The sequence below is a fragment of the Paroedura picta genome, chromosome 13, assembly GCF_049243985.1.
Source record: "Paroedura picta isolate Pp20150507F chromosome 13, Ppicta_v3.0, whole genome shotgun sequence".
NCBI lineage: Eukaryota > Metazoa > Chordata > Lepidosauria > Squamata > Gekkonidae > Paroedura > Paroedura picta.
In genome coordinates this window covers 25668656-25692009 of record NC_135381.1, presented here as the reverse complement: position 1 = coordinate 25692009, position 23354 = coordinate 25668656, and the positions used below count along the sequence as shown (strand labels likewise).

General features: G+C 41.5%; 1 protein-coding gene across 1 annotated transcript; it reads right to left on the bottom strand.

Annotated features, from left to right (window-relative positions):
* Window positions 1-17549: 17549 nt before the first annotated feature.
* Window positions 17550-21738, bottom strand: VMA21 (vacuolar ATPase assembly factor VMA21). The gene is made up of 3 exons (XM_077308043.1): window positions 21574-21738; window positions 19345-19454; window positions 17550-18040 (listed from the first exon to the last, which is right to left on the bottom strand). Exons 1-3 carry the CDS (start codon window positions 21624-21626, stop codon window positions 17898-17900), a joined length of 306 nt encoding a protein of 101 aa, XP_077164158.1. The 5' UTR covers window positions 21627-21738; the 3' UTR covers window positions 17550-17897.
* Between the last annotated feature and the right edge of the window lie 1616 nt (window positions 21739-23354).

Here is a 23354-nt window from a genome sequence, read left to right as displayed (position 1 = left end):
GTTTGAGATGAAAAGTGCAAAACTGCTGCAAAGCTTAAATTTCTGCAGACATGCAATTTTGCCCCATATGGCTCTGATAAATAATTCTCCCACATGCAGTTTTAGTGCATATTGGTGGCTTCCTGTCTAATGATTCACTGCAGTTTAGTCAGATCACATCAAACCATAAAATTACAAGGAACCCTCCGTTTTTATAGCCGTGTGATATTTTTGGGCAGAAATTACATCTCTGTACAGATATTTGCATTACGTGTTCATTAGAACACTGAAATTGAGTAAGAAAGTTTGGAAAAATTGACCGGCAGAAACCAGGCATTGTCAAGGCCAAGCCAAAGCATTACATTCAACATGCAACAGCTACAAAAAAAGGGGGGAAAGTGTCGCTTCTTCCAAATTCTCAGCAGCGTCTAGTAGAACTTACCCATATTGTGATATCACACAAACATTGTGGTTTCCCTTCAGCTAATAATACGACACAGGGGCAAGGGAAGGCTGGACATTGTTATTTTAGGTTGCCTGCTCTGGGTCAAGAAACACCTAAAGATTTTTTTTTTGGGGGGGGGGGTGTAGCCTGAGTAGGGCAGGGTTTAAGGATGGGAGGAACATCAGCAGGGTACAAGTCCATCATCTGAAGAAGATGTTTTCTCCAGGGGAATGCATCTCTGTAGTTTGGAGATTAATTATATTGACAGGAGATCTCCCGGATGCACTTGTGTCGAGGACTGGCAACCTCCAGGTGATGGCTGGAAATATTCTGCTCTTCAGACTTCACCCACAAAATCTCCAGATTTCTCTCAACCTGCAGCTGCCACTCCAACTTGAGTAACAGAAGAGGGTGACGCTCAAACAGCACAGCTGCCATTTTCAGCAGGAAACATGCATTTTGCACTAAGTGTCTGTTTTAGCCCTTATAGTACAGTTGAGAGATCAAGTAATGTTTTCCAACAAGAGGACTTGGAAGCTAGAAGACAACCCAGGAGATAAGTCCTCTTCCTGCACTCACCAGGCTGGTGGTGATCTTCATGCAATGAAAGCACAGGAATGTGCCTCTCTCACACAGCAAACACATTGCCTTTTAGAAATTCAAGCCATTTGAATTTCTAAATTCTATACTAAATACTAAATTCTATAAAAACTTAATGACCCCACCTCACACATTCCATTATTAAAACCCTCCAAAATAAGGCTAGAGCCCTGGGTTGGATTCTTTCTTTCTTTCTTTCTTTCTTTCTTTCTTTCTTTCTTTCTTTCTTTCTTTCTTTCTTTCTTTCTTTCTTTCTTTATTTATTTGTTTATTTGTTTATTTGTTTATTTGTTTATTTGTTTATTTGTTTGGATTTCTATACTGCCGATTTCTTTGCAGCTCTGGGCGGTTTACATTGAACAGTTAACATTGAACAGCAGTTAAATTATACAAACCCACAGATAGAAACACCTATTTAATTTATAGGTCATCCAACCCATGGAACCTTAAGATTAACATTCCCTGTGGTTTGTTTCTAAGATCCAAAAGAAATTCCACAAGTCCTCACACAGGCTTAAGGAAGCCCGCATCTATTGCAAATTGACATTTACATGGATTGCGGAATTTCTTCAGAGCCCATCCCATATGGATCAGGTGGACCCACAAAGTGCCAGGGCTGTACTGTATGCAACCAAGCTTGGGTCACAAAGGAGATATTCCTGAAATAAATTTTCTTTATTAGAACACACAAACTGTAATACTAAGAACATTCTAAAATGTTTATGTGGTGAATATTACATTGGCAAAAGCATTAAATTGTGCATTGAGAGCATAAATCAAGGATTCACAATAAGGTCATTGATGCCTCCTTAGTAAATCACTTTCTATCAGAAAACCACAGGAGACTTTAAAGCTGCTGTTTTGTTTAATGTAAAGACAGACAAGGTTTAAAGGGCAGACATCAATAGATTGCTTTTAAGAAAAGAAGCCAAACTATTTTCAAATGAAGAATACATTCCAGTATGAGTCCCAATAGTAAGTAGGACTGGGTATACTAGCTTTAATTGTTTAATGTTTTTTTTAATGGTTGTGAAACAACTTGTTAATGAAGGACAGTTTTACCTCTTATGCCCTTTACAATGTTGATGAACTCTCAACACCTGTGAAACCAAGTATAATTTTCCTTGCCTAGCTTGACATTTGAACATCATTTGAGAGCATTTGCCTGTCTACAGCTTGGTGGATGGGGTAAGATTAAGCTATGAATATTTTTGCATTTAGTCCTTTATATTTCAAGATGATGGTCTAGCTCCTTGTTTATATTGCATCTTATAGGTAAAAAATTAGTTCTCCAGATGAAATTCAATAAAAAAAACAATATTTACTAGAAATTGTTTGAGAACTAAGACTTAAGGTTTAATTCCCTAGATGACAATGTTTTGTTTCCATTAAAGCAGAAATTGTTTGATTACATTAGTAACATTTCATATTTACATGGACATCCCTTTTTCTTAACGTACCTGCCATGTGGCCACTAACTTCATAACAAGGGCATTTGTTTGTTTGTTTGTTTGTTTGTTTGTTTATTGCCCTCCCTTGCAGCTCAGTACAGTTTACATGAGAATAAGTATAATGCAGCTTTACATAGAACATGGAAATAAGTACAATGTGACACAGCAATGTCAAGTAAATACAATAACAGAACAGTTCCAACAACATTTTCATATGGTCCCATAGGTTGCTCAAGGCAGGTTCCATTCATGGGAGGAGTTTTTGAAGCGATGTTGGATTTTAGATTATTGTCTCATGTGTCAAAGCCATCAATTTTTCATTCTCACATTGTGTTCTCATTTTCACACCAGGAGAAAAAAAATGCCAGTGTCCCAAATAAGCAACCTCTGAATCAGCTGTCACAGCAAGGAGTCCCTCTTACAGATTCAGCATGGTTAATAGCCTGCTACTGCTACTACAAAAAAAAATGCAACTCAAGAATTTGCACAGATACATAACTGATATGCCAAGAGGCAGACTACAATTGCACACCGATTATTCCCTTGATTTAGTATTGGCCTCAGAGCAGTAAGCAGACACACCATTGCTAGAACTGCAAAATCAGCAGACAAACAGCATTGTGTGTGGCAGATCATGACTACTGTTTGATCAAGAAGTCTCATGCAACCTGGCTAATGCCTTTCACAGCGTTTCTAACAGAGGTCCTTCCAGAACAAGGGATAATGACAAGGTAGCCTTTCCTAAAATAAGTCCTTGGCAGAGTCTGCACTTACTTTGTTTATTCCATTGTCAATCCTGTTGAATTCAGATTGCTTTGAACTCAGATCTTCCTCTCCCCCCCAATTGAAACAGGAAAGTCTTCTGCACGTGGTTAGGGTAGTTCAGAAGGGGGGGAGCTAAGCCTCTTTCTTTCTTTTCTTGAAGGGTGAGGGGAGAGGAGCCAAGCAGGGAGCCTCTTTCTTTTCATGGGGGGGGGGGGAGACAATCAAAAAAGGCAGAGAAGGGAGAAAAAATCCAGGACCGACAGAAGTTGAGAGAAATTAGGGTATTCCCCTTTAAGGCAAATTCATCACCTGTGGCCAATCACAGGTCCTCTACCACGGAGGAGAGCCCCGATTCAAAACAATGTAAATTTATAATATATTCAGGATTAAAAGCACTCTAAGATATCGCACAATAAAGGTAGGGTGACTCCGGATCAATCCTTCTTGCTGCAGAAGGAAATTTTAAATCGCCCCAAATCCAAACGGAAATCGCATTCTGTGTAGAGGGCAGGGACTGAATCGATCTGGGGTTGGAATAAAAGCTCCGTGCAGTTTACACCCTTGCTGCATAAACCAACTACATATATCCTTATTTTTCTATGTTTAATTCTAAAGCTATGAGGAAAAACTAGTTGTCGGAAGAAACTTGACACACAGGTGTTAAAATCCAGCTCTTGCATAAAAGCAGGAACAACTTAGAGTCCAAGAAGCCAGCCATTGGCTTAGAATTTAAGAGGTAGGTTTCTCTCTATCTATGTGAGTTATTATTTCCAAGCCTGCAATCACTCATTGCCAAAAAAAAAGAAAAAGTAATTAAGCACCTCTGTGAAAGGAGCATGTCGACCAAATAGGCAACTTTTGGCAAAACCTTTGCAGAAGAGTCTGAAAATCTCTTCTTTCCTTGAGTCCAGCATACACAGAAAAGCATAAGCAGCCACCTGCCAGAAAGCTGACAGAGGTTTTGTGGTGTTTTTTTCTTCCTTTTTTTTAACTCACAGTGAGAGTTATATAACTGGCACCATTACTAGAGGAAGCGAGTATTGCCACTTTGACATCCAGAGATAATGCCCCCCCCACCTCTTCCCACACTCATACATTACAGCCACTCCACATTAATGAGATGGGGAATAGAGATAAAGGAGTGTCAGGAAGTAATAGTGGTGGAGAGAAACAATGGGTTTCAAAAGGTTTCCATTATTTTGGGAAAGGGAGAGAGAGAAACAGAGTGCCTTCAGAGGGCATGGCATAGTATTTTAATGTTCTTTAGTCTACCACAAAGCAGCTTGGCCTAGATTGTCCTTGTACTATTTTGGAAGTGACCATTCATGCTAACAGGAGGGAGAAAGTTTAGCAATTCGCTTTTTATCACTGAAATTGTTTTGGACACATGATAATGTCTTCTTCAACCCTCGCATGTCTAATTAGGCTGAAATGACACATCCCTCCACAAATGATGATGATGATGATAATAGCACATTGAGTGCATTATTATTAGCAGGAAAGTTAGGAGCAAAGAAGCTTTACCTACAAACACATGACCACTGAAAAAGAAACCTGTGGAAGATCAGGCTGTAACCACGATGGTTCACCTTTCCCAAGACCAACATTTGATGGTGTCCTCATACATCGGATCCCTTTAATTTGATTTATTGGGAACACCTGCTTTGCACCTGCTTGCTAATAACAGGGATTAAAATAGCCAGTTTATGTTTCAGTTGGGTACACATATGAATGAACCCCAGCACATTTATTATTATTGTTATTGTATTCCTCACCACTCCCAAAGCCAGCTCATGGTGGGTTACATAAGTCCATAAAACCAAGTTAAAACCCCCATTAAAAAGACATTAAAATTCAATTTCAATCACAGCAAAGCAGGAACTTGGCAGAAATATAGTCCCACCCCAACCCTACCACTAGATGGGGGACGAAGGATGGCTAGATCGCTCAAGATGTTACATAATGCTAGATGATGGAGGGGGGTCACTTCGATCTTCTTCACTGACCCAAGCCTCAACCATAGAGCTGGTGGAAGAGCTCCGTTTTACAGGCCTCTTCCTCCAGGAAATCCAAACAAAAAGCTTTCCCCTCATACCTCCATAACTAAAACAAATAGAGTAGAGACTTACAGTTTTCCACTGAAGGCTAGATATTCAGAGGTGGGGTATGGAATACTTCCAAGGAGATCTGGCCACCTTATGTCTCCTATAGCTACAGGCCTGCTATGTAGTAAGCAAATATGAGTCTGGTTTCAGCCACTGCATCAACCTGGAGAAAGTATCTGTCTATTCTTTGGTATTCCTTTCCATTTCAGCCTGATTTATTTATCCATAACACATCCCACTCTTTCCCCAAAGGATCTTCAAATAGCCTATATGATTATATGATTCATACTCTCTCTCTCTCTCTCTCTCTCACACACACACACACACACACACACACACACACGTTTCTTCATGGCAACCCTCCAAGATGGTCTAGGCTTGTTTCCAAACTTTCCATCTCCTTTTTCTTGACAATTTATAATTTTGTTCAATTAAAAGAGTTCACTCACGAAACAGGCAGCCTTTCTCTAGTCCAACAGATATGTAGACCCCAAAGCTTGGTTTATACCTCTGTGCCAAATTCTCCAGGCACGGCCTGGAGTTTTCCCATAATTACAACTGATCTGCAGACCACAGAAACCTATTTTCCTTAGAGAAAATGGCTGCTTTGAATAGTGGACTCTAAGGCATTACATCCTGCCTAGGTTTTGCCTCCCCCCCATTGCCTCCCCCCCACTGTCCCCAGGCTCCAACTCCAAAACATCCAGGAGTTTCCCCTCCACAGAGCTGGTAACCCTAGGACAAAAATGGCTACTTTCAGCACCAAGGGACACAGACAAGAAACATCTAGCACCATCACTTCATTGCTGCTTCTCCAAAACCTGCACTGAATTCAGGTAGTTCATCCTTTCACTCTCTGGTCACCAGTCTGTTTCTGTGTCAAGTTCAAGGTTTTGGTTTTAACCTTTTAAGGCTATACGTGGCCTGGGTCCTACTTATCTGCAGGACTGCTTGGTTGCTTATGCACCCACAGGTCTCTTTGCTCTGTGGGTATGAATCTACTGGTAGTCCCGGGCCCTCGGGACATTCGCCTGGCCTCAACCAGCGCCAGGGCCTTTTCAGCCCTGGCCCCAACCAGGTGGAACGAGCTCCCAGAAGAGCTGGCTGAGGGCCCTGCCGGAGTTGTCAACTTTCTGCAGGGCCTGCAAGATGGAGCTCTTCTGCCAGGCATATGGTTGAGGTCAGGGTGGGGTCCCGATCTTCGATCTGGGACTCCCTGTGTCCATCTGATTTATCACTCCTATCAGCAGAACAGCAGGATGATTGTCCCCCGGCTGGATGGGGGGAATAGATAGCCAGTAGATTTTTTTCACCTGCCACCTTTGCATTAATAGTATTTTATGTATTAATATTATTAAGGGAAATTATGGGGTTTTATTGTATTTTTATTCTTTTATTGCTTGTAAACCACCGTGAGCCCAGTTGGGAATGGTGGTATATAAATCCAATAAACAAACAAACAAATAGGATGGTGGAGTGGGGACAATCTAAAGGTACTGCAGACACTCAACTTCCATTCCTACTGATGCCAGCGTATCTTCAAGGGGCTATTGCAATATTAATTGCAAATTTTGTTCTGCTGCTTCAGACCAACATAGCTACCCTTATGAATCTCCTTCATCTGGTCAACAAGCCTGCTCTAGTCATGTACAAAGAACCTTTGGGGGAAAAAGCAGGCTAAATTTTGTGTCCCAGTAATGGGACAAAAGCTATGCAGCAGATATCACTCTCAGGTTTCCATGACTATGGGAGTTTGCACAAAAAGAATTCAAGAAAAGGACATGGAAGTCCAGAAGCAAAAAAATCAGAATCTGAAAGGTGTCTACGCCTCTTTAAGAAGGATGACATGGTAGCTTTGATGAGGCCAGATTACAAGCAAGCTTAGATGAATGCACAGTTTAGAGATGTTGTAGGAGTAGTAGAAGGAAATGCTGCACTGTAGTACACACAGTAAGTAAATACTTTCAAAAGACAGGAGGCAAAAGTATTTCGAAAGTAGCCTTAAACAGGCTGAGCCAAGGAAGGAGAAAAGTTCCAAACTGCACAGAATTACTAATCTTATCAACTGCCCAGTGATTTTTTAAAAAAGGACCATTGCCTCCCACAGTCACATCCATACCCTATGCAAAAATACTGTCTTCAGTTCCAATGGCTTGCAAAACTAGAGATGCCAGCCTCCAGGTGGAGACCTGGGAATATCCCAGAAATACACCTACAGAGATTTGCCCCCCTGGAGGAAATGGATGCTTTGTAGGGTAGAGTCTATGGCATTGTATCCTCCCTAAGATCCCCAAACTCCATCCCCAAATCTCCAGGACTTTCCCAACCTGTATCTGGCAACCCTATTCCCCCATTTTCTGTTGGTGGCCGGGGAGGGGGTACACCTGGCAAGCCTACTCAAAACAGGGGTGCAAAAGGCAGAATCAGAAGCAATTGCAGAAAGAAAGAAAATAAAGACAACCAACACCCATCTGATGGAAGGGCACTTGGACTCTTGAACCAGAATCTTGCTGGTTTCCAAGGTGCTACTGGACTCGAATCTAGTTCTTCTATTGCAGACCAACACAGCTACCCTCCTGACACAAGCATTTCACATCACTGAGGTTAATCTTTGTGTGCGCATCACACGAGGAACAACTAAGAGAATGAATTATGCCCTCAAAAAAATAAATCTGAGCTACTTAGAAAGTTTATTTAGGCAAAGCATGAAAAAAGAAACGTATTCCCTGTAGGATATAAAATAATGATGTTAATTCTAAATTGGAAGAACATCAATTACATCCTACTTTAACAGATATCCAAGCACATTAAAAAAGAAGCAAAAGATTTTCTGTCATGTCTCAATATTTGTTGAGGTTAAAGCCATGAGTAATACCTGTCTTTTTTGAGAAATATTTTTTTGGAAATATTAATTGCATAATACAGGAATATGAATGGAAACTGGTGTCCCCATCTGGTTCTGCTAATGCAATTTTCATAAAGGAGAATTGTTATGAAGTCGTCTGCCAGTGGCATTCGACTCCTCATATGAATGAATGAAGAGTGAATGAAATTGACTCACACACATGCTTAAAGTGCGGAACTTTGTCTGCTGATTTAAGACAGATGTGGTGGTCATGTCCAGTTATACACAATTCTGGGAGATGTAGTCATCTGTAAAAATAAAGCAAATGACAAGTTCTCAGATTCTACAAGACCTCAAAATGGTGTTATTGGGTCTTCTAAAGAACCATGATGGAGTGGTCAAAGGAATATGCTGGCCAAGGGGGAAATGAAGATCCCACTGGCTTGTTGTAGCAGCCTAAAACCAATGGACAGCCATCCAAGGTGATTTTTCCCCTCTCTCTTTATGCAGGCACTTGACATGGGCCAAAGGACTCTTAGCTAGAAACGTTAGCCTGACTTGTGACAATCAGGCCAGTGAACTCAGACCAGTCCATATATCTGTCTGTTTTTGTAATATAGTGTTTTTTTTTTTTTTAATTTTGAACCTTTTTGTAATCTGCTTTGGGTCTCTTCAGAAAAATAAACCAGCCTAAAATGCTGAAGTAAATATGATTGTGAAGCTTTTAAGCCAGCGACTGCAAAAAAAGTACCAAACACTTTAGGAACTGAAATATTAAAACAGGAATAAGAAAGTTGTTAAACTGTCCAAGCTTCATTATCTAATGTAGCCGAGTCAAGGCATATGAACACATGAAGCTGCCTTATACTGAATCAGACCCTTGATCCATCATGGTCATTATCATCTACTCAGACAGCCAGTGGATCTCCAGGGTTTTGAGCTGAGGTTTTTCCCATCACCTACTGGCTGTCCTTTTAACTGGAGATTCCTGGGATTGAACATCACATTTATATTTTTGTACAGATTTTATATATTTTATTCTATTGTAAACTGCCCTGAGTCTCACAAGATACATTGATAACAATGACAATAATAATGCGTAACAATTTAAGAATGTGAACTGATAATACTCATATGTTTGTTTTTTTCTTACTAAATGTTTACATTTAAACACAAAGGTACATTTCCTAAAATGGACCCATATACAAATTGTTCACCAGACGCAATCAAACATCAAGGCATGATGAAGACAACTTCAGGCAAGATTGTTGCTTTATGGGTGTCAGAGTGCTCAATTTCCCAATAAGGCAAACTGGAGTTGTCCAGTCTGTAAGGGCATGGAGTTCAATGTGTGTATTGTGTGGGAGGTTGTGGTAGCATAGTGACAAATTAAGGCATGGGTGTGGAGAGATGGGTGTCAAGAACCTGTGGTGTGGAATGTTCGTTGAGTGTGGGAGAGGACTGACCTTTGGGAATTGTGGCATAGTGGTTACAGATGAGCTTTCCAGAATCTTGTCTTCAGATATGTGAAGGGAAAATCAGACTGGCAACATGTTCACTGCCTTGGCCATCGTCAGCGCCTCCTCTGCCAGCACTGCAGCCTCCACCTCCACCTCCACCTCCACCTCCACCTCCACCATTGGCTGCCTCCCTTCCTCTTCTGGCACACTTGCAGGGAGGGACTCCCAGATGTTACATCCGTGAGGACTTCTGTTTCACCGAGCGCATCAGAAGATGTGTTTCCATATTTTTTAAAAAATCATTTGGACAACCCCCACCCACTTGCAAACACACATTGCAACCCCATTTAGAAAACTGCAGGATTAAAAAAAAATCTAACTGCAGAAAAAATACACCAGAAGAAAAAGAATAGTGTCTAAAGCGGGCACAGAATCTGAAATCAAAATTAAAGGCTTACTGCTCTGAAAATTTACAGTAAGAGGTGTGTACATAATAGGCCGTTGCTTCAGGAATATGGAGAGTTACTTGGCAACACAGAACGGGAGCTGAGGCAGCTCCTGCAGATATTTTTGTCAGTAGCAACTTCCTCTTAACCATGGCTGAAACTGGCAGCAGCTATGTTTGTGGAATTGTAACCTAGCTGTATTTTGGTTCCAATTTACAAGAAGCAGCCCTGTGTATCTTTTGCTGTTCTCGCTTGCTGCTGGAATGACCTGGTTTTGTCAAGTCTGTTTTCCACATTAATTTCTGATGCCTTTTCATGATGGCAAGCCAGGACATTTCTTCAGACTTTGCTGAATCTCAACATTTGATTAAAACAAAGGCAAAAACATCCTTATAAGCAATTCCTCCTCCGAGGATTACACTTAGAGAGTTTTGCATATTTGGTTCCCTCTTCCCAGATTTTTATTTTCTTGTGATCCAGTTGTTTAAATGATAGAACAGTTCCTTTTATGATGAAATGCATATCCCCAGTAGTTCTGTGACTGAGAACAGGGATTTTTAACAAAGTTCTCAGTCAACTAAGACTGGAATTCTTTAAGGGAAGCCTTCACCAATATTTTAGCTAAAAAAACCTCAGCATGATCTGGGACCTACAAAAGCACAGTCTCTCCTAAGAACACTGCTTGGCAGCCAAGATAATCTTTAAAGGCCCCTTGTGATGTACCCCATCATTTGGATGTACACTGGGAGGAACTTATTTCCCAGTGCATGGGGGTCCAGTTGGGTTGGAGCACAGGGAGAGGAGGCTTACGCTCTTCCCCCCCCCCCCCCATTTTTCCAACTTGAAAAAGTCCTAGGGAGTGGCTTGCCCCACCAAAGAAGCTTATATATAGCCCATCAATGCATTTAGGGTTTCCTGCAAACCACCCTCTCCCCTGTCATAGTTTGGATTGGAATGCCTAGGATTTATGCTTCAGCAGAACTCCCAGCTCATGTCTGGGCAATAGGACCTGGGCAGCTTCATAAAGAGCATATTATCAGAGGCAAGGAGGGAGTGGTGCATATCAGAAATCGATGGCCTTTCATGCTGTTGTGTGAGACTGAAGGGAATCCGCCCCCTGCCCCACTGAGCAGCTTTACCTTCTGCCCAGTTTGCTATTCTTTAGATGCCTCCAGGTTTTGTTCTCAAAATGAGTTTAAAGATAAAACCATTCAGATTCTCTTTGTTACCTGATTGCTGATTATTATTAAAGAGGTTTATTTGACTTGCTGTTTTCAAAATGCTTTTAGTATTTTTAAGAAGTTTGAATCCAGTGGCACTTTTAAGAACAAAGTTTATTTATTTATTATTCGATTTCTATACCGCCGCTTGCTGTAACCTCGCAGTAGTTTACGCATAAAATTCTAAAACAATAAAGCCCCAATAAAATCCCCATTAAAATAACAATCACAATGGCGACCATAATCTCTAGTAATCCCTCCTTGTTCAGGGTGGGATTACAGTTCAGTTTAATTCTACACATGAAAGTTTATACCCAGAATTAAACTTTGTTTGTCTTAAAGGTGCCACTGGATTCAAATTTTGTTCTATTGCTTCAGACAAACATGGCTATCCACCTGAATCCACTTCATTATTTTATCTGCCTCTTGCTGCATGAAATAATTCATAGTTCTATCTATCTATCTATCTATCTATCTATCTATCTATCTATCTATCTATCTATCTATCTATCTATCTATCTATCTATCTATCTATCTATCTATCTATCTATCTATCTATCTATGTTTATATTTATACTAGCTTCAAAGCCTGTTCCTAAGAACGGGCCTTGAAAGGGTTCCCTCCCCAGGCCCCCAGCCAGGCAGCTTAATGTGGCTTTGGGCCGCAACTCACAGCCAGATCAAGTGGGGCACGCGGGGCCTGACCACCTTGTTAGCAGCACTGGGACAGAGCTCCTTAGCCAGCAGTCAGCAGGGCAAGAGGCCCTCATTAGCAGGCCCTGCTTAGCAGGCCAAGAGGCCCTCGTTAGTAGGCCCTGCTTAGCAGGCCAAGAGGCCCTCATTAGCAGGTCCTCCACCAAGACCCTTTGCCCATTTCCCTCTCCCCTTACCTGCTGCTGGCTCTACGCGCTGAGATGCATCTGAGAGCAAAGAGGCTAGAGTCCAGGGACGGAGGGCAGGAGCTGCAGGAGCAGGACTTTGCTGGCTGCACCCTGATTGGCCCTATTCCAAAGCCGGACACATTCCACACACCCCCCCCAAGGTTCTTTCACAAATATATAGAGGAACCATGGATAAGGATACCGCCGCTCTCTAATGTCTCGTGACAGTTTATAAAATCAGTAAAATACAATAAAACCTCCTAATACAATAAAATCCCCATTAATAAAATATAACATAGTAGAATAATAACATAACAATTTATTTTTTATTTTTATATTTATTCACATTTATATACTGCCCTACCTGAAGGCTCAGGGTGGTTTATATAGAACTGAGACGTGGACAATAATACCAGCCCATTCCCCCATTCAGCATAGGTCAATAACTCTCTCTTTACCTGGGAGCGAGGAACCTAGTTGACCTCAACGTAGAGATCTTCAGATGGCAACATCGGGTACGCCTGGCGGAAGAGCTCCATCTTGCAGGCCCTGCGGAAAGCTGACAACTCCGATAGGTCCTTTATCTCTTCCTGACTTTTTAAAAATGTTGCTAGGTGGGATTTAAATTACTGCTGTTTTATGTAGTTTTATGGGAATTTTTAACATGTTGGAAGGGATGGCAAGATATTAATATTCTGAATAAGTCCAGCACTGACCCAATCGATTTTGTGTAGGAAGCCAGTATGATTCAATGTACGGTGTCTGATAACAGAAAGAGGGGCTTTGGCTCAGTGGGACAGTATCTGCTTGGAATGCAGAAGGTACCAGGTTCCATCCCTGGCAACTCCAGTTAAAAAGGTCCTGGCATTAAGTGATGGGAGAAACCTTGTCCTGAGACCCTGTAGAGCTGCTGCCATCCTGAGTAGACAATACTGCCTTAATGGACCAATAGTCTCTGATCCAGTATAGGGCATATTCATGTGTTCATGATGGTAAAAGTCATCCTGTCTTTCTGTTCATGTGCTGAGCGGTTCTTTGTAGACTCACCGTTTTAAAGGGTCCACTAAAGCAGCACATAACAACGTGCAATCTTCTGAGTTCTCTGGAACTCTTGGTGAATCAGTATCCCTTTCCAGGTCATGATGGAGAAACCCCAAGTCTGCAGAGTCTGCGAGAGAGAAAGCCTGCCTAGAAAGAATACACACACCAGTCAAACTGGCCTTTTCATTAGTGTTACAGAGATAATGAGCAAAAGAACACTTGTCAGAAATCTAAATTTCCCAGGTCTTTGCAGTTTGCATAACTCCTGGTTTCGTTTTCATCTAATTTCATCTCCCCACAAATCCTCCTCATTCATCAAAGGAGCTGGGAAACTCTCCCAAACTTCAAGGCTTTGACTAATTCCTCCCTGGGGAAGCGTAAGGGTGACATCCAGTGGCTACTAGGAGAATAAGACCATAAAGCCTCTCACGCCAATAAATAGTCATCAGCCATGTTTGTCCTGCCAATTACACTCCAAAGCTCTCCCATTGTATTGATTCACTAAAACTGCCTTTTTCAAAATGAGCCCAAGGGAACAAAACTTTCAACATCCACAGAGGCAACGACAATACAATCATACACATGAGACTGTTTTACGTTGAATCTGGCCTGTGGTCCTTCAAGGCCAGTATTGTCTCCTCAGACTGTCAGTGGCTCTCCAGATCTCAGGCTGAGGTCACCTAATGTCCGGTCCATTTAGACTGGGACCTTCAGCATGCCAAGCAGAGGCTTTTCCACTGAGCCATAACCCAACAATAAATTAAGTCAAAAAATATATCCCCAAGACAAATGATCAAAACCCTCCAAAATCATTTTAAAGCCCTTGACAACAATAGTTTTGCGCCTTTTCCTAGCATCTGCAGGAATACCTTATTTCCCAGCAAGTAGCTCCGTTCGGGTCAGATCCAAGCCCCCCTGCAACCTTGCACATAAGTGATTCATTCATCAACTCATGCAGACATCTAGTCCACTGTTCTGCTTTAAACACTGCTTGGCCACATGCTGGTGGAAGCTTTGCAAGAAAGACGCAAAGGTATCCAGATTCTGGTATATGACCTGTGTTTATGGGTGTTCCCTTTAGTTATGACTAATCGTCACTGGTAGACTCATCTTCTGAGTTTATCTAACATGCACAGGGAATGTCTCACATTTATACACAGAACATGCATTTGCATGGCGCTGCCACGTGTGCGCGGCACCCAGGCCGCCGGCTCTCCCCCACCCCCGGAAGCGGTTGGGGACTGCTGGTGTAGAGTACAGCTTCATCTCCCCCAAATCAATTTATTGCTTCTATTGTTCAGTGAAAAAGATGGGCTTTGGAGGATGAAAGTGATTAAGGAAGCCGTCACTCCCTGTAGACCCCTGTTCAGGTACACTGAATATGAAGAGCTTAAGTAGGGAGCAAAGGGCTATTGCAAAACGCCTCCCAAACTGTTCTCGTTATTCCAGATTTAGTTTGATTTTTAATCACTCTAATCTGTTGTACTTTCAGTTCTGGTCTATTGTGAGTGTTTTTGGGATGGCTTGAGTTACAGAGAGGAACACAGGTCAAATACTGAACGTTCATCATTGTTAGCCAGCTCATGCCTAACTTTTACTGACAGTTCTTAAATAAAGCCCGAATTATTGAAGCAAGAAATAATTTCCAAGGGCATGCTTCACATTATTTACTCTCATGTCCTTTCGGTGCCAACTATCAGGAGGTACATCTTCAGGCCACTGACATAATTACAGCCCTTAAGGTAGATCAGAGTTCTGCCAGGTGGCTGGAAACACATTTTGATATGGGCTACACACATACACACAACCCTCCCCCCCAGAAAGGAAGCATTAGTCAACCCCATTCCCCAATCACCTAAATAAAAAATAAAAAAATACAGCACATTTGACCTGAGGACCATTACCGCTACTCAGATCTATGCATTCAAACATATATTTGAAGAAGTGGCCTATAAATTCAAATATAAAAGGTATTTTAAAAATACTTACAGAAGCCCTTTTGAGAGGCTTTACCCTTTTGTGGTGAACAGAGACTGCACTGGGGTCTAGTCAGTGATGGCAGCATATTTATAGAACTGCCTCTGAGGTTTTCTGCATCTCTTTTCTCTGTATACAGACATCAAGTGAAAACCCTTTATTTGTACGGCATTTGATTAAGTGTGTTTGGACTGACTCTGCTTTCCTTCTGGATTGTTTCACCCCCTTCAGCTGTCTTTTGAATTCATGATTGCTGATACAGACGTATAGTTTTGAGACTGAAATGATGCTGTGCGTTTTGTATTTGTTTTGTGATACTGTTTTCGTTTTTTGTTTAATTTGCTTTGCATGTTAAAGAGGTGTGCTAGGGTTCACATATTTTAAATGAATACTGTAAAAATATAAATGAAATGGTTCTGGGTACCAGCAATTGCTCAACACTAATCAAAAATATCATGCACATGATTTGTTTACAGTGATGGTGGTGGAGAAAGGAGATGGTCCACATAGTCTCCTCAGCGCCTGAAATCTTCTCTAGAAAAAGGAGCTCTGGTAGCAATAAGGAAAGAGTCATGGAAAACAGCAGAATAGGAAAAATATTGTCTCGTGATATCATGCTTGCTATAAATGCTATACCACGTCTCCATTGTGGGCAGTTCTTATTTGAAGGAAATGCATTAGTGGTATCTGGTGTTTAATTCAAATATATAATATACAGAGAATCTATGATATCCACTTACCCCATAATTAACACAGATCCATAACAACATGTTGATTTACAAGCAATGACACAGAAACTAAAACATAAGGGCAGTTTTTCAGGATCATCTATCTAGTCCAATGCAGCTTCTAAAGTGGTGGTCCAACAGATGCTCCTAGAAAGCCTGTTTCCCCAAGTCACTGATCTGCATAGATAAGCTACCGCTGAATATGAAGCTTCAATGACGTTCTATGGCTAAGAACCACTGATGGTTCTATCACTCCTGAATTTAAATCAATAGCCAGCACTATATCCCCTGGCAGTAAATTTTGCAAATTAATTGCACAATGAATGAAGAGTTCAATATCTGCACTTACTTGGACCCAATTACTTTATGCCATATTTAAAAGATGGTGATCACTTTACAATCTTACAACATAAGCTTGCAGTTCAAAATGGCTACAAGGCCATTCACAACAAATGTGAAGAGACAGGAAAAATCACCTTCAACAGTACTCAGGAAGCTGCCAGTTAATTTAGCCTTACTGAAAGATTTGCCCTTTCCTAACACCTCACAATAACTACAGAAAAAGGGTACAGTTCTACCAGCCAATGCAGATGTGACCATTTCTTCTGGACTTGACAGGGGAGCTATGCACAGTAAAATAAGCAATGGTTTTGGAACAGAAGGGCTTACTGGATCACCCCCTAGTCTCATCATAGGAAGTGAAGCCTTCACCCTAGTTCCACAATAAACTACAGTAAGAGGATGCTAACAGAGTGAAAAGTCAAGTTGAATTCCATGATCCGATGGTATCTAGCTACTTTTGGACTCACTCTCTCGTGCACTTTCTCCATGATTTCAAGAGCTGCAGATGCTTGAATGTCTAATATTATTTAGAAGTAGCAAGAGACCAAGAACTGGACCTGCAAAAGAGACAGGAAACACTGCTGCATTGCTGAGAAGCAGATCACTTCATTCAGGCTGCTGAACCACAGGAAACAATATTACTATTTTGCTGACGTTAAAAATAGCAGGTGTAGAGTGTCAACACATAAGAAGCACCTCTTTTCAAAGCACGTTGTTGGTCTTAGCATCCAACCTACACTTTTGGATCTGTAATAACATTATCTAGTAAAGGTAAAGGTATCCCCTGTGCAAGCACCGAGTCATGTCTGACTCTTGGGGTGACGCCCTCTAGCGTTTTCATGGCAGACTCAATATGGGGTGGTTTGCCAGTGCCTTCCCCAGTCATTAGCGTTTTATCTAGGTCAATATTATCTAGGTAACATTATCTAGGTCAATATTATTCATAAACAATTGACCATGTCTTGAGAGATTAAATGTCAGATGGAGAGACATTTTAAAATGCCTCTTCATTCTTGGAAACAAAGAGGGGCCATTGCAAGACAAGCTCTATTCTTTAGGTGGCAGGACATCTGATGCCACATAGTGTTTGTGGATTCTAAAACTGATGAGCAGGACATATAACACCATTACTTTCCTTTCAAAAAGGGAATGAAAAGACTAATGACAGTCAAGGCTCTCATACGCCATGCTACAACTAAAAAAGAAAATCTACTTCGCGTTCATCCATTTGCAATCCAGAATCTCTTACTGAAAACATTTGAAATTCTCAGTCCACCAGTTTTATTTTATGCATGGTCCAGATGTGGAGCCAGAAATTGTTCTTGACAGCTTAACAGAATGTAAACCAAATAAATCCACTGAAATCCATTTGCAGGAACAGAAATGAACATTCCTTCTGGTGTGTTCCGTAACTCTTCTTGTCAACAGGCAGCTTCTGCATTTGATGAATTCACAGCGATCATTAGGCAAAGCAGCTAATCTCATGCCACACACCAAGCAAGATTTCTTGGAATTTAGAATCCTTAACCTCTACACATCTTTACAATGTACTCTTTAAGGCTGCACTCCAGCTGCCAACTGTTCTCTTATATGACAGTACGCCATGCTCACTTCAGTCCTGCTTGCCTTCACGCCACTGCTGCGAGCCTTCGTTCCATGCAGCATAGATAAACAGGGCAAGCACAAAGTGAACAGCAACCACCGCAACTATAGCAGCATAAAAATAGCTGTCCCTGTTGGACATTCCAAGAGTGCCTGAAAGAAAGAGGCAAAGATTGACATCAATAAGAATCAAGTAAGATTCAAAGCATTAAGGCCCAAATCACCTTTTCAGAGACAAGCTATGAAATACATTTGCTTGTTTTTAGTCTTATTTTAATGTTTTTACATCCTGTGAAGAGACCAGGCTTGTGTCCATTGCTCTCCCTCTATTTTACTCTCACCACATCCTTGCTAGGTTAAGACAGAGGGACTGGGTCAACGTCACCCAGGAAACCTCAACACAGAAGAGGGATTTGAGCCTGGAACTTCCAAGATCCTTGTTCAACCTTTTATGAGATAATGGCTGAGGAGTTATAGAGACCTGTGGTGGAGAATCTGCCCCCTCTATCTTGCAGGTGTCTTCAAAATCTGAGCATGCTCAAAGCTGTGAGCCAAATGGTGAGAGTGAAAAGTTTCTTGGGTCTTAGGATGTGGTTCACAGCCTTCTTAACTGAATGTGTCTTTATGAGATCAGGACATCATCAGCTTAGTCCAGCCTGCAAGGAGACTTTATTTTCTGAACAGTATCAAGGGAAGGAAATCTTTTTACTATAGACCATGGCTACCCTTCTGGAATTTGTTCCCTAAAGAACATTTTTGAAATACATATCTTCTGTTAAAATAAATTCTGTATTTCCTCTTATTTTTTTCCTCCCTTTTTATCTGAACTGCTTTTATCTAAACACACATGATACAAAGAAGTACAAAATGTGGTTTAATTTAATGAACAATTAAATTTGAAAAATTATGAAACTTTACAAAGAGAATCACATTTACCCTAATATTACATTTCAGGTAGATATTAGAACTAGTTTTGCATTTTCTGTAAACCAATTTTTGTCCCCGCTGGAAATAGACCCACAATAAAGAGGCCTAAATAAATATCTAATGAAATGACTTCAAACCGATGAAAGCTTACGCTACAATAAATGTATTCTTTAAGGTGTCACAGAACTTGTATTTTGTTTAAATTCAGTCACATTTGTAGATTTCTCATACCCACTTCAGCCAATTGGGAAGTGTGTAGGGTGTTCCTCTTTATAAAACATACATTCGGGAAGTTGGATAGCCTGAAAGTTCAGTTCTTTTGAAAGAAGTGACTTAACAAATCCCTCTCTTTCAATATTTTGTTAAGATTCTAGCAAATATTTTTTAAAACTGTTTATCATAACGATTGCTATAATTCAGACCAAGTTATATGCAAGCATGGCCAGTACATGCCGTTATAATAATTTCAGTGTGAATCATCCATTCATCTGTAAGAAGAAGGATGTAGAGTTCTTTAAAAAGATAATTACCTTCAAATACATACACCTTGGATGAGAAGTACAGTCCAATGGGCAGCAAAATCATTAATGTTGTGAAGAACAGAAGCGTCCTTAGAGTGGATGCTAATGAACCTTCAGTTCTGCAAGGAGTAAATCACACAGAGAAAATAATTAATCAACCAAACTTTCCATAACAATTGCACAAATCATCAACAGGTTCTTTCAAAGATAACCGATAAGCTTTTCATTTACTTGTGATGTTTTTTTAAAACTCTACAAAATGCAAATGATCAACTCAGCACCTTAAATCATATTGGATGGGTGGTTATAAATAATGCCACAGTTTTTAATAATGCCACTTTTCTGCACCTTTTCCAATGCTATAATGTTATTTATGACGTACAGTGACCTCAGCTGTACACAATACTCAAAATGAGGCCACAGCATAGATTTATACAGGGGCATTATGATATCAGCTGATTTATTATCACAGTCCCCTTCCTAAAATTCCTCTGCATAGCATTTACTTTCTCAGACAACATTCAACTCTTAAGACAAAAGAAGCCACATTGATCTCATCATGATCACACAATATAACTATCCAGACTCAGAAATCCATGTATGCTTCATGTACAAATATCTTGAATGGCAAAGAAACAGTCATTTGCTTCAGCTGAGGGTGCTGCATATATAAAGCCATATTTCTGCAGCTGAGCTCCTTTTACCAAAGAGAAAAATCATTTTGAGGACATGTGAGAGCTTGTACTGTTACAAACTGCAAGAATGGGCAAATTAGAGATAAGCTGAACACAGAGTTTCATCAATTATGAACTCCATTGATGACAGACTGCACACAATGGGCTCTTTTTTGTTTTCAGGTACTTCTCTTTGCATGCTTCTGTTAACCACCAGGATGCATTACGGAGCACACTTTTTGCAGAGAATAATATTGTAAAACTAGGTAGGCCAGTTATAAGATACCTACACACATTTCTACTGGCTGCTGCCTGCTTTGTTTATATATTTATATCAAAATAAGATAACCTAGCTTGAATTTCAAACACTGCAGGAATCAACTAGTGAAAGCTGGTCCAAGTTGGTAGCTTTCTGTTTTCACATAGATCTGAAGGGCAGGACACTGTTTACTCCTTCAGGGGTAGTCAACCTGTGGTCCTCCAGATGTCCATGGACTACAATTCCCATGAGCTCATGGGAATTGTAGTCCATGGACATCTGGAGGACCACAGGTTGACTACCCCTGATCTAAAGAGCACCTTGAAGAGCTCTAGTTCCTTAATATAAAGAAATGTGCAGTGAACTCTCACACTCTCATCAATAGTTATTTACTTTGGTGGCAATGAAGTTAATTTGCTTCAGTTTGATACCTGAAGCTCAAACAAAATAGGACATCTGCTTAAAGTCCAAGCTAGATCTAATTGTTTTGAAGAGCAAGAGGCAATAAATGTTTTACTCTTCTTATACCTGCCACTTCCTTCCCCCTAGCCCACTCACCCCTCACTTTCAGTATGAAAGTTTAAATTTAACACCCAATATGAAAGGGAGGTGACATTGGGAGAGAGACTGCTGGGAATGAATCTAGGGGGTGGGGGTGGAGAGAGAAGAGCAACGGTTCCTAGAAATCACTCACACTTGCAGATTTAAACTCAGCAGCTTGCACAATATTTTCCATCAGGCCCACTTCAGACATGCAGCAGAACTGAAGCTCTGCTCCTCCCACCCACCCCCTCCGCATACGTCCCTAAATCTTTGTCACGTCAGAATGAAAGGGGAAGGTGGCCCGCTGTTGATGCTGCATCCACATACCACAGTACGTTGAAAACGAAAAGATCAGGGCTGTCGTTGACAAGCTGGATACATACGCTTAGGGAGCTTTGTCTAATGAGAGCCAGTTTGGTATACTGGTTCAGATTCCCCGCTCCTTAACAGTTCTCTCAGAGCTCTCTCAGCCCCATCCACTGCACAGGGTGTCTGTTGTCTGGAGAGGAAGGGAAGGCAACTGTAAGCTGCTCTGAGACCCCCTTTGGGTACTAAAAACGGGGTAGTCAACCTGCGGTCCTCCAGATGTCCACGGACTACAATTTCCATGAGCCCCTGCCAGCGTTTGCTGGCAGGGGCTCATGGGAATTGTAGTCCGTGGACATCTGGAGGACCGCAGGTTGACTACCCCTGCACTAAGGCGCTCCAGTTCGGTAGGGACTCAACGTGGGCTAGAAACCCGCCCCCCCCCCGGGGGGTTACCTAGGCTCAGGCGGCGCGAGCGCATTGAGCGCCGCTTTGTCGTATCGCTCCATGACGGTCACGGGACAGAACGAGCCTCCTCCGAACGCCAGCGGGGGAAGGAGAAAGAGGAACAGAAACTAAATCTCCTCTTCCGGTCACCTGACAACATTCCACCCCTGCCTCCGTTGGGCGCGTTGTCACGTGACGCAGGCTGAACGGAAAGAAGAGTCGCGCTTCCTGAGCTTCCTAGACGCGCCCACACCCCCCCCCCCTCCTCCTCTCTCCAAAACAAACCCCCATTTGGACTGTTCAGCGACGGAGCCGCCTTATTAAAGGCTGCAGCCGCAGCCAGGTTCTTCCCCGTATCTGCGCGTCGCCGTGTAACTTGCCCTATTTTCTGCCCTGCAGCTTGGCCGAAAATATCCCTGAGTGTTAAATTTAAACAAAAGGTGCTTGGGGGAAGTGAGTTAAGCGGCCAGAAATAGAAATCAAATAAACAAATAAGTGCAATCGTTTTAGAGAAGTGTGTCGTCGTATATGGGGATAAGTGGATCTGCAGGTTGTTGGGTATTGTAAGATTATAATAGTTCAAAGAATAAGGATTTGTGGGTCCTGCCTAGGACACTAATATTCAGCGTTAGTTGCACCAGATGACTTACAATAATTTTTAACAATGTAAATATGTATGGCCTGGCTTAGCGTTATCGTATTATGAAAGGCAAAAAAGAGGACACTATTCCCGGCTGAGTGCTTCAAATGAGTGATCACTATGACAAATTTCACTTTAAGTACCGCAACTATTTAAGCTGTGATAATTGCTAGTAACTAAATATTCCGAACCTTGCCCAAAGAGGACATTTTAATCAGCTTTTTAAAAAGAGCCCAAAAGAAGGTGGTGGTGGTCAGGATGAACACACACATCAAATACATGTCCTCTAAAAAGAAGGCATCTGGTAACCCTAACCAAGGTACTGCTATTAAACGCTGAAATTACTGCAATATTGCTCTCTGCCAGTTCAGAGTGTTTTGGATATTCAAGGGCAACATTAATGGAAATTTGTTCAATTGGCTGATTTATATCCAACTCTTCCTATAATGAGCTCAATCTGCTGTAAATGTGTGGGATTGTCTCTTTTTCCCTTCACAACCCTTACATCGAGGAGGCTGAAGTTGGTTACTTATTATTCCTTATTGGTTCTCACTCATTAATTCAACCAATAATATACAAAAGAGCTCTCTGAACCTCCAAATCAGATTTGGATGACCACATTGCAAATGCCTTCATATTCAGGGGACATGCATGGTTTCCTGTTTCAAAGCCTGGTGCTTGTGCCAGCTGCTCCAAAGTGGAATGCCCACAGAACAATTGCACAGCCAGATCCTGAGGCCAGGCTGTACCCAAAAACAATCTTTAGACCTCCCCAAATGATACGTCTCCACATTCCAAAGACTGACCCCCTACAAGTGGACTTATAGTGGTGCTTGGTCCTAACACTGGTTCTGGCACCATGAGTTCCTTTTTGGACTACACCCAAGAAGCCTGTATTTCAGAGGAGAGTTGAATAAGGAATTGGGAAATCTCAATGGCCACTGTACCCCAAAATCAGGTTTCGACCACCACGTGTCATATACTCTCTCTTTCAGATGACATCCCCCTTTGAGATGGCATGTGCTGTTTCCTGGTTCAAAGCCTGGTTCTTGCGCCTGCTGCTCCCAAGTGCAATCACACAGCCAGGCTGCATCCCAAAACAATCTCTGGGCCACCCCAAATGACATATCCTCACACTCCAGGGACTGTC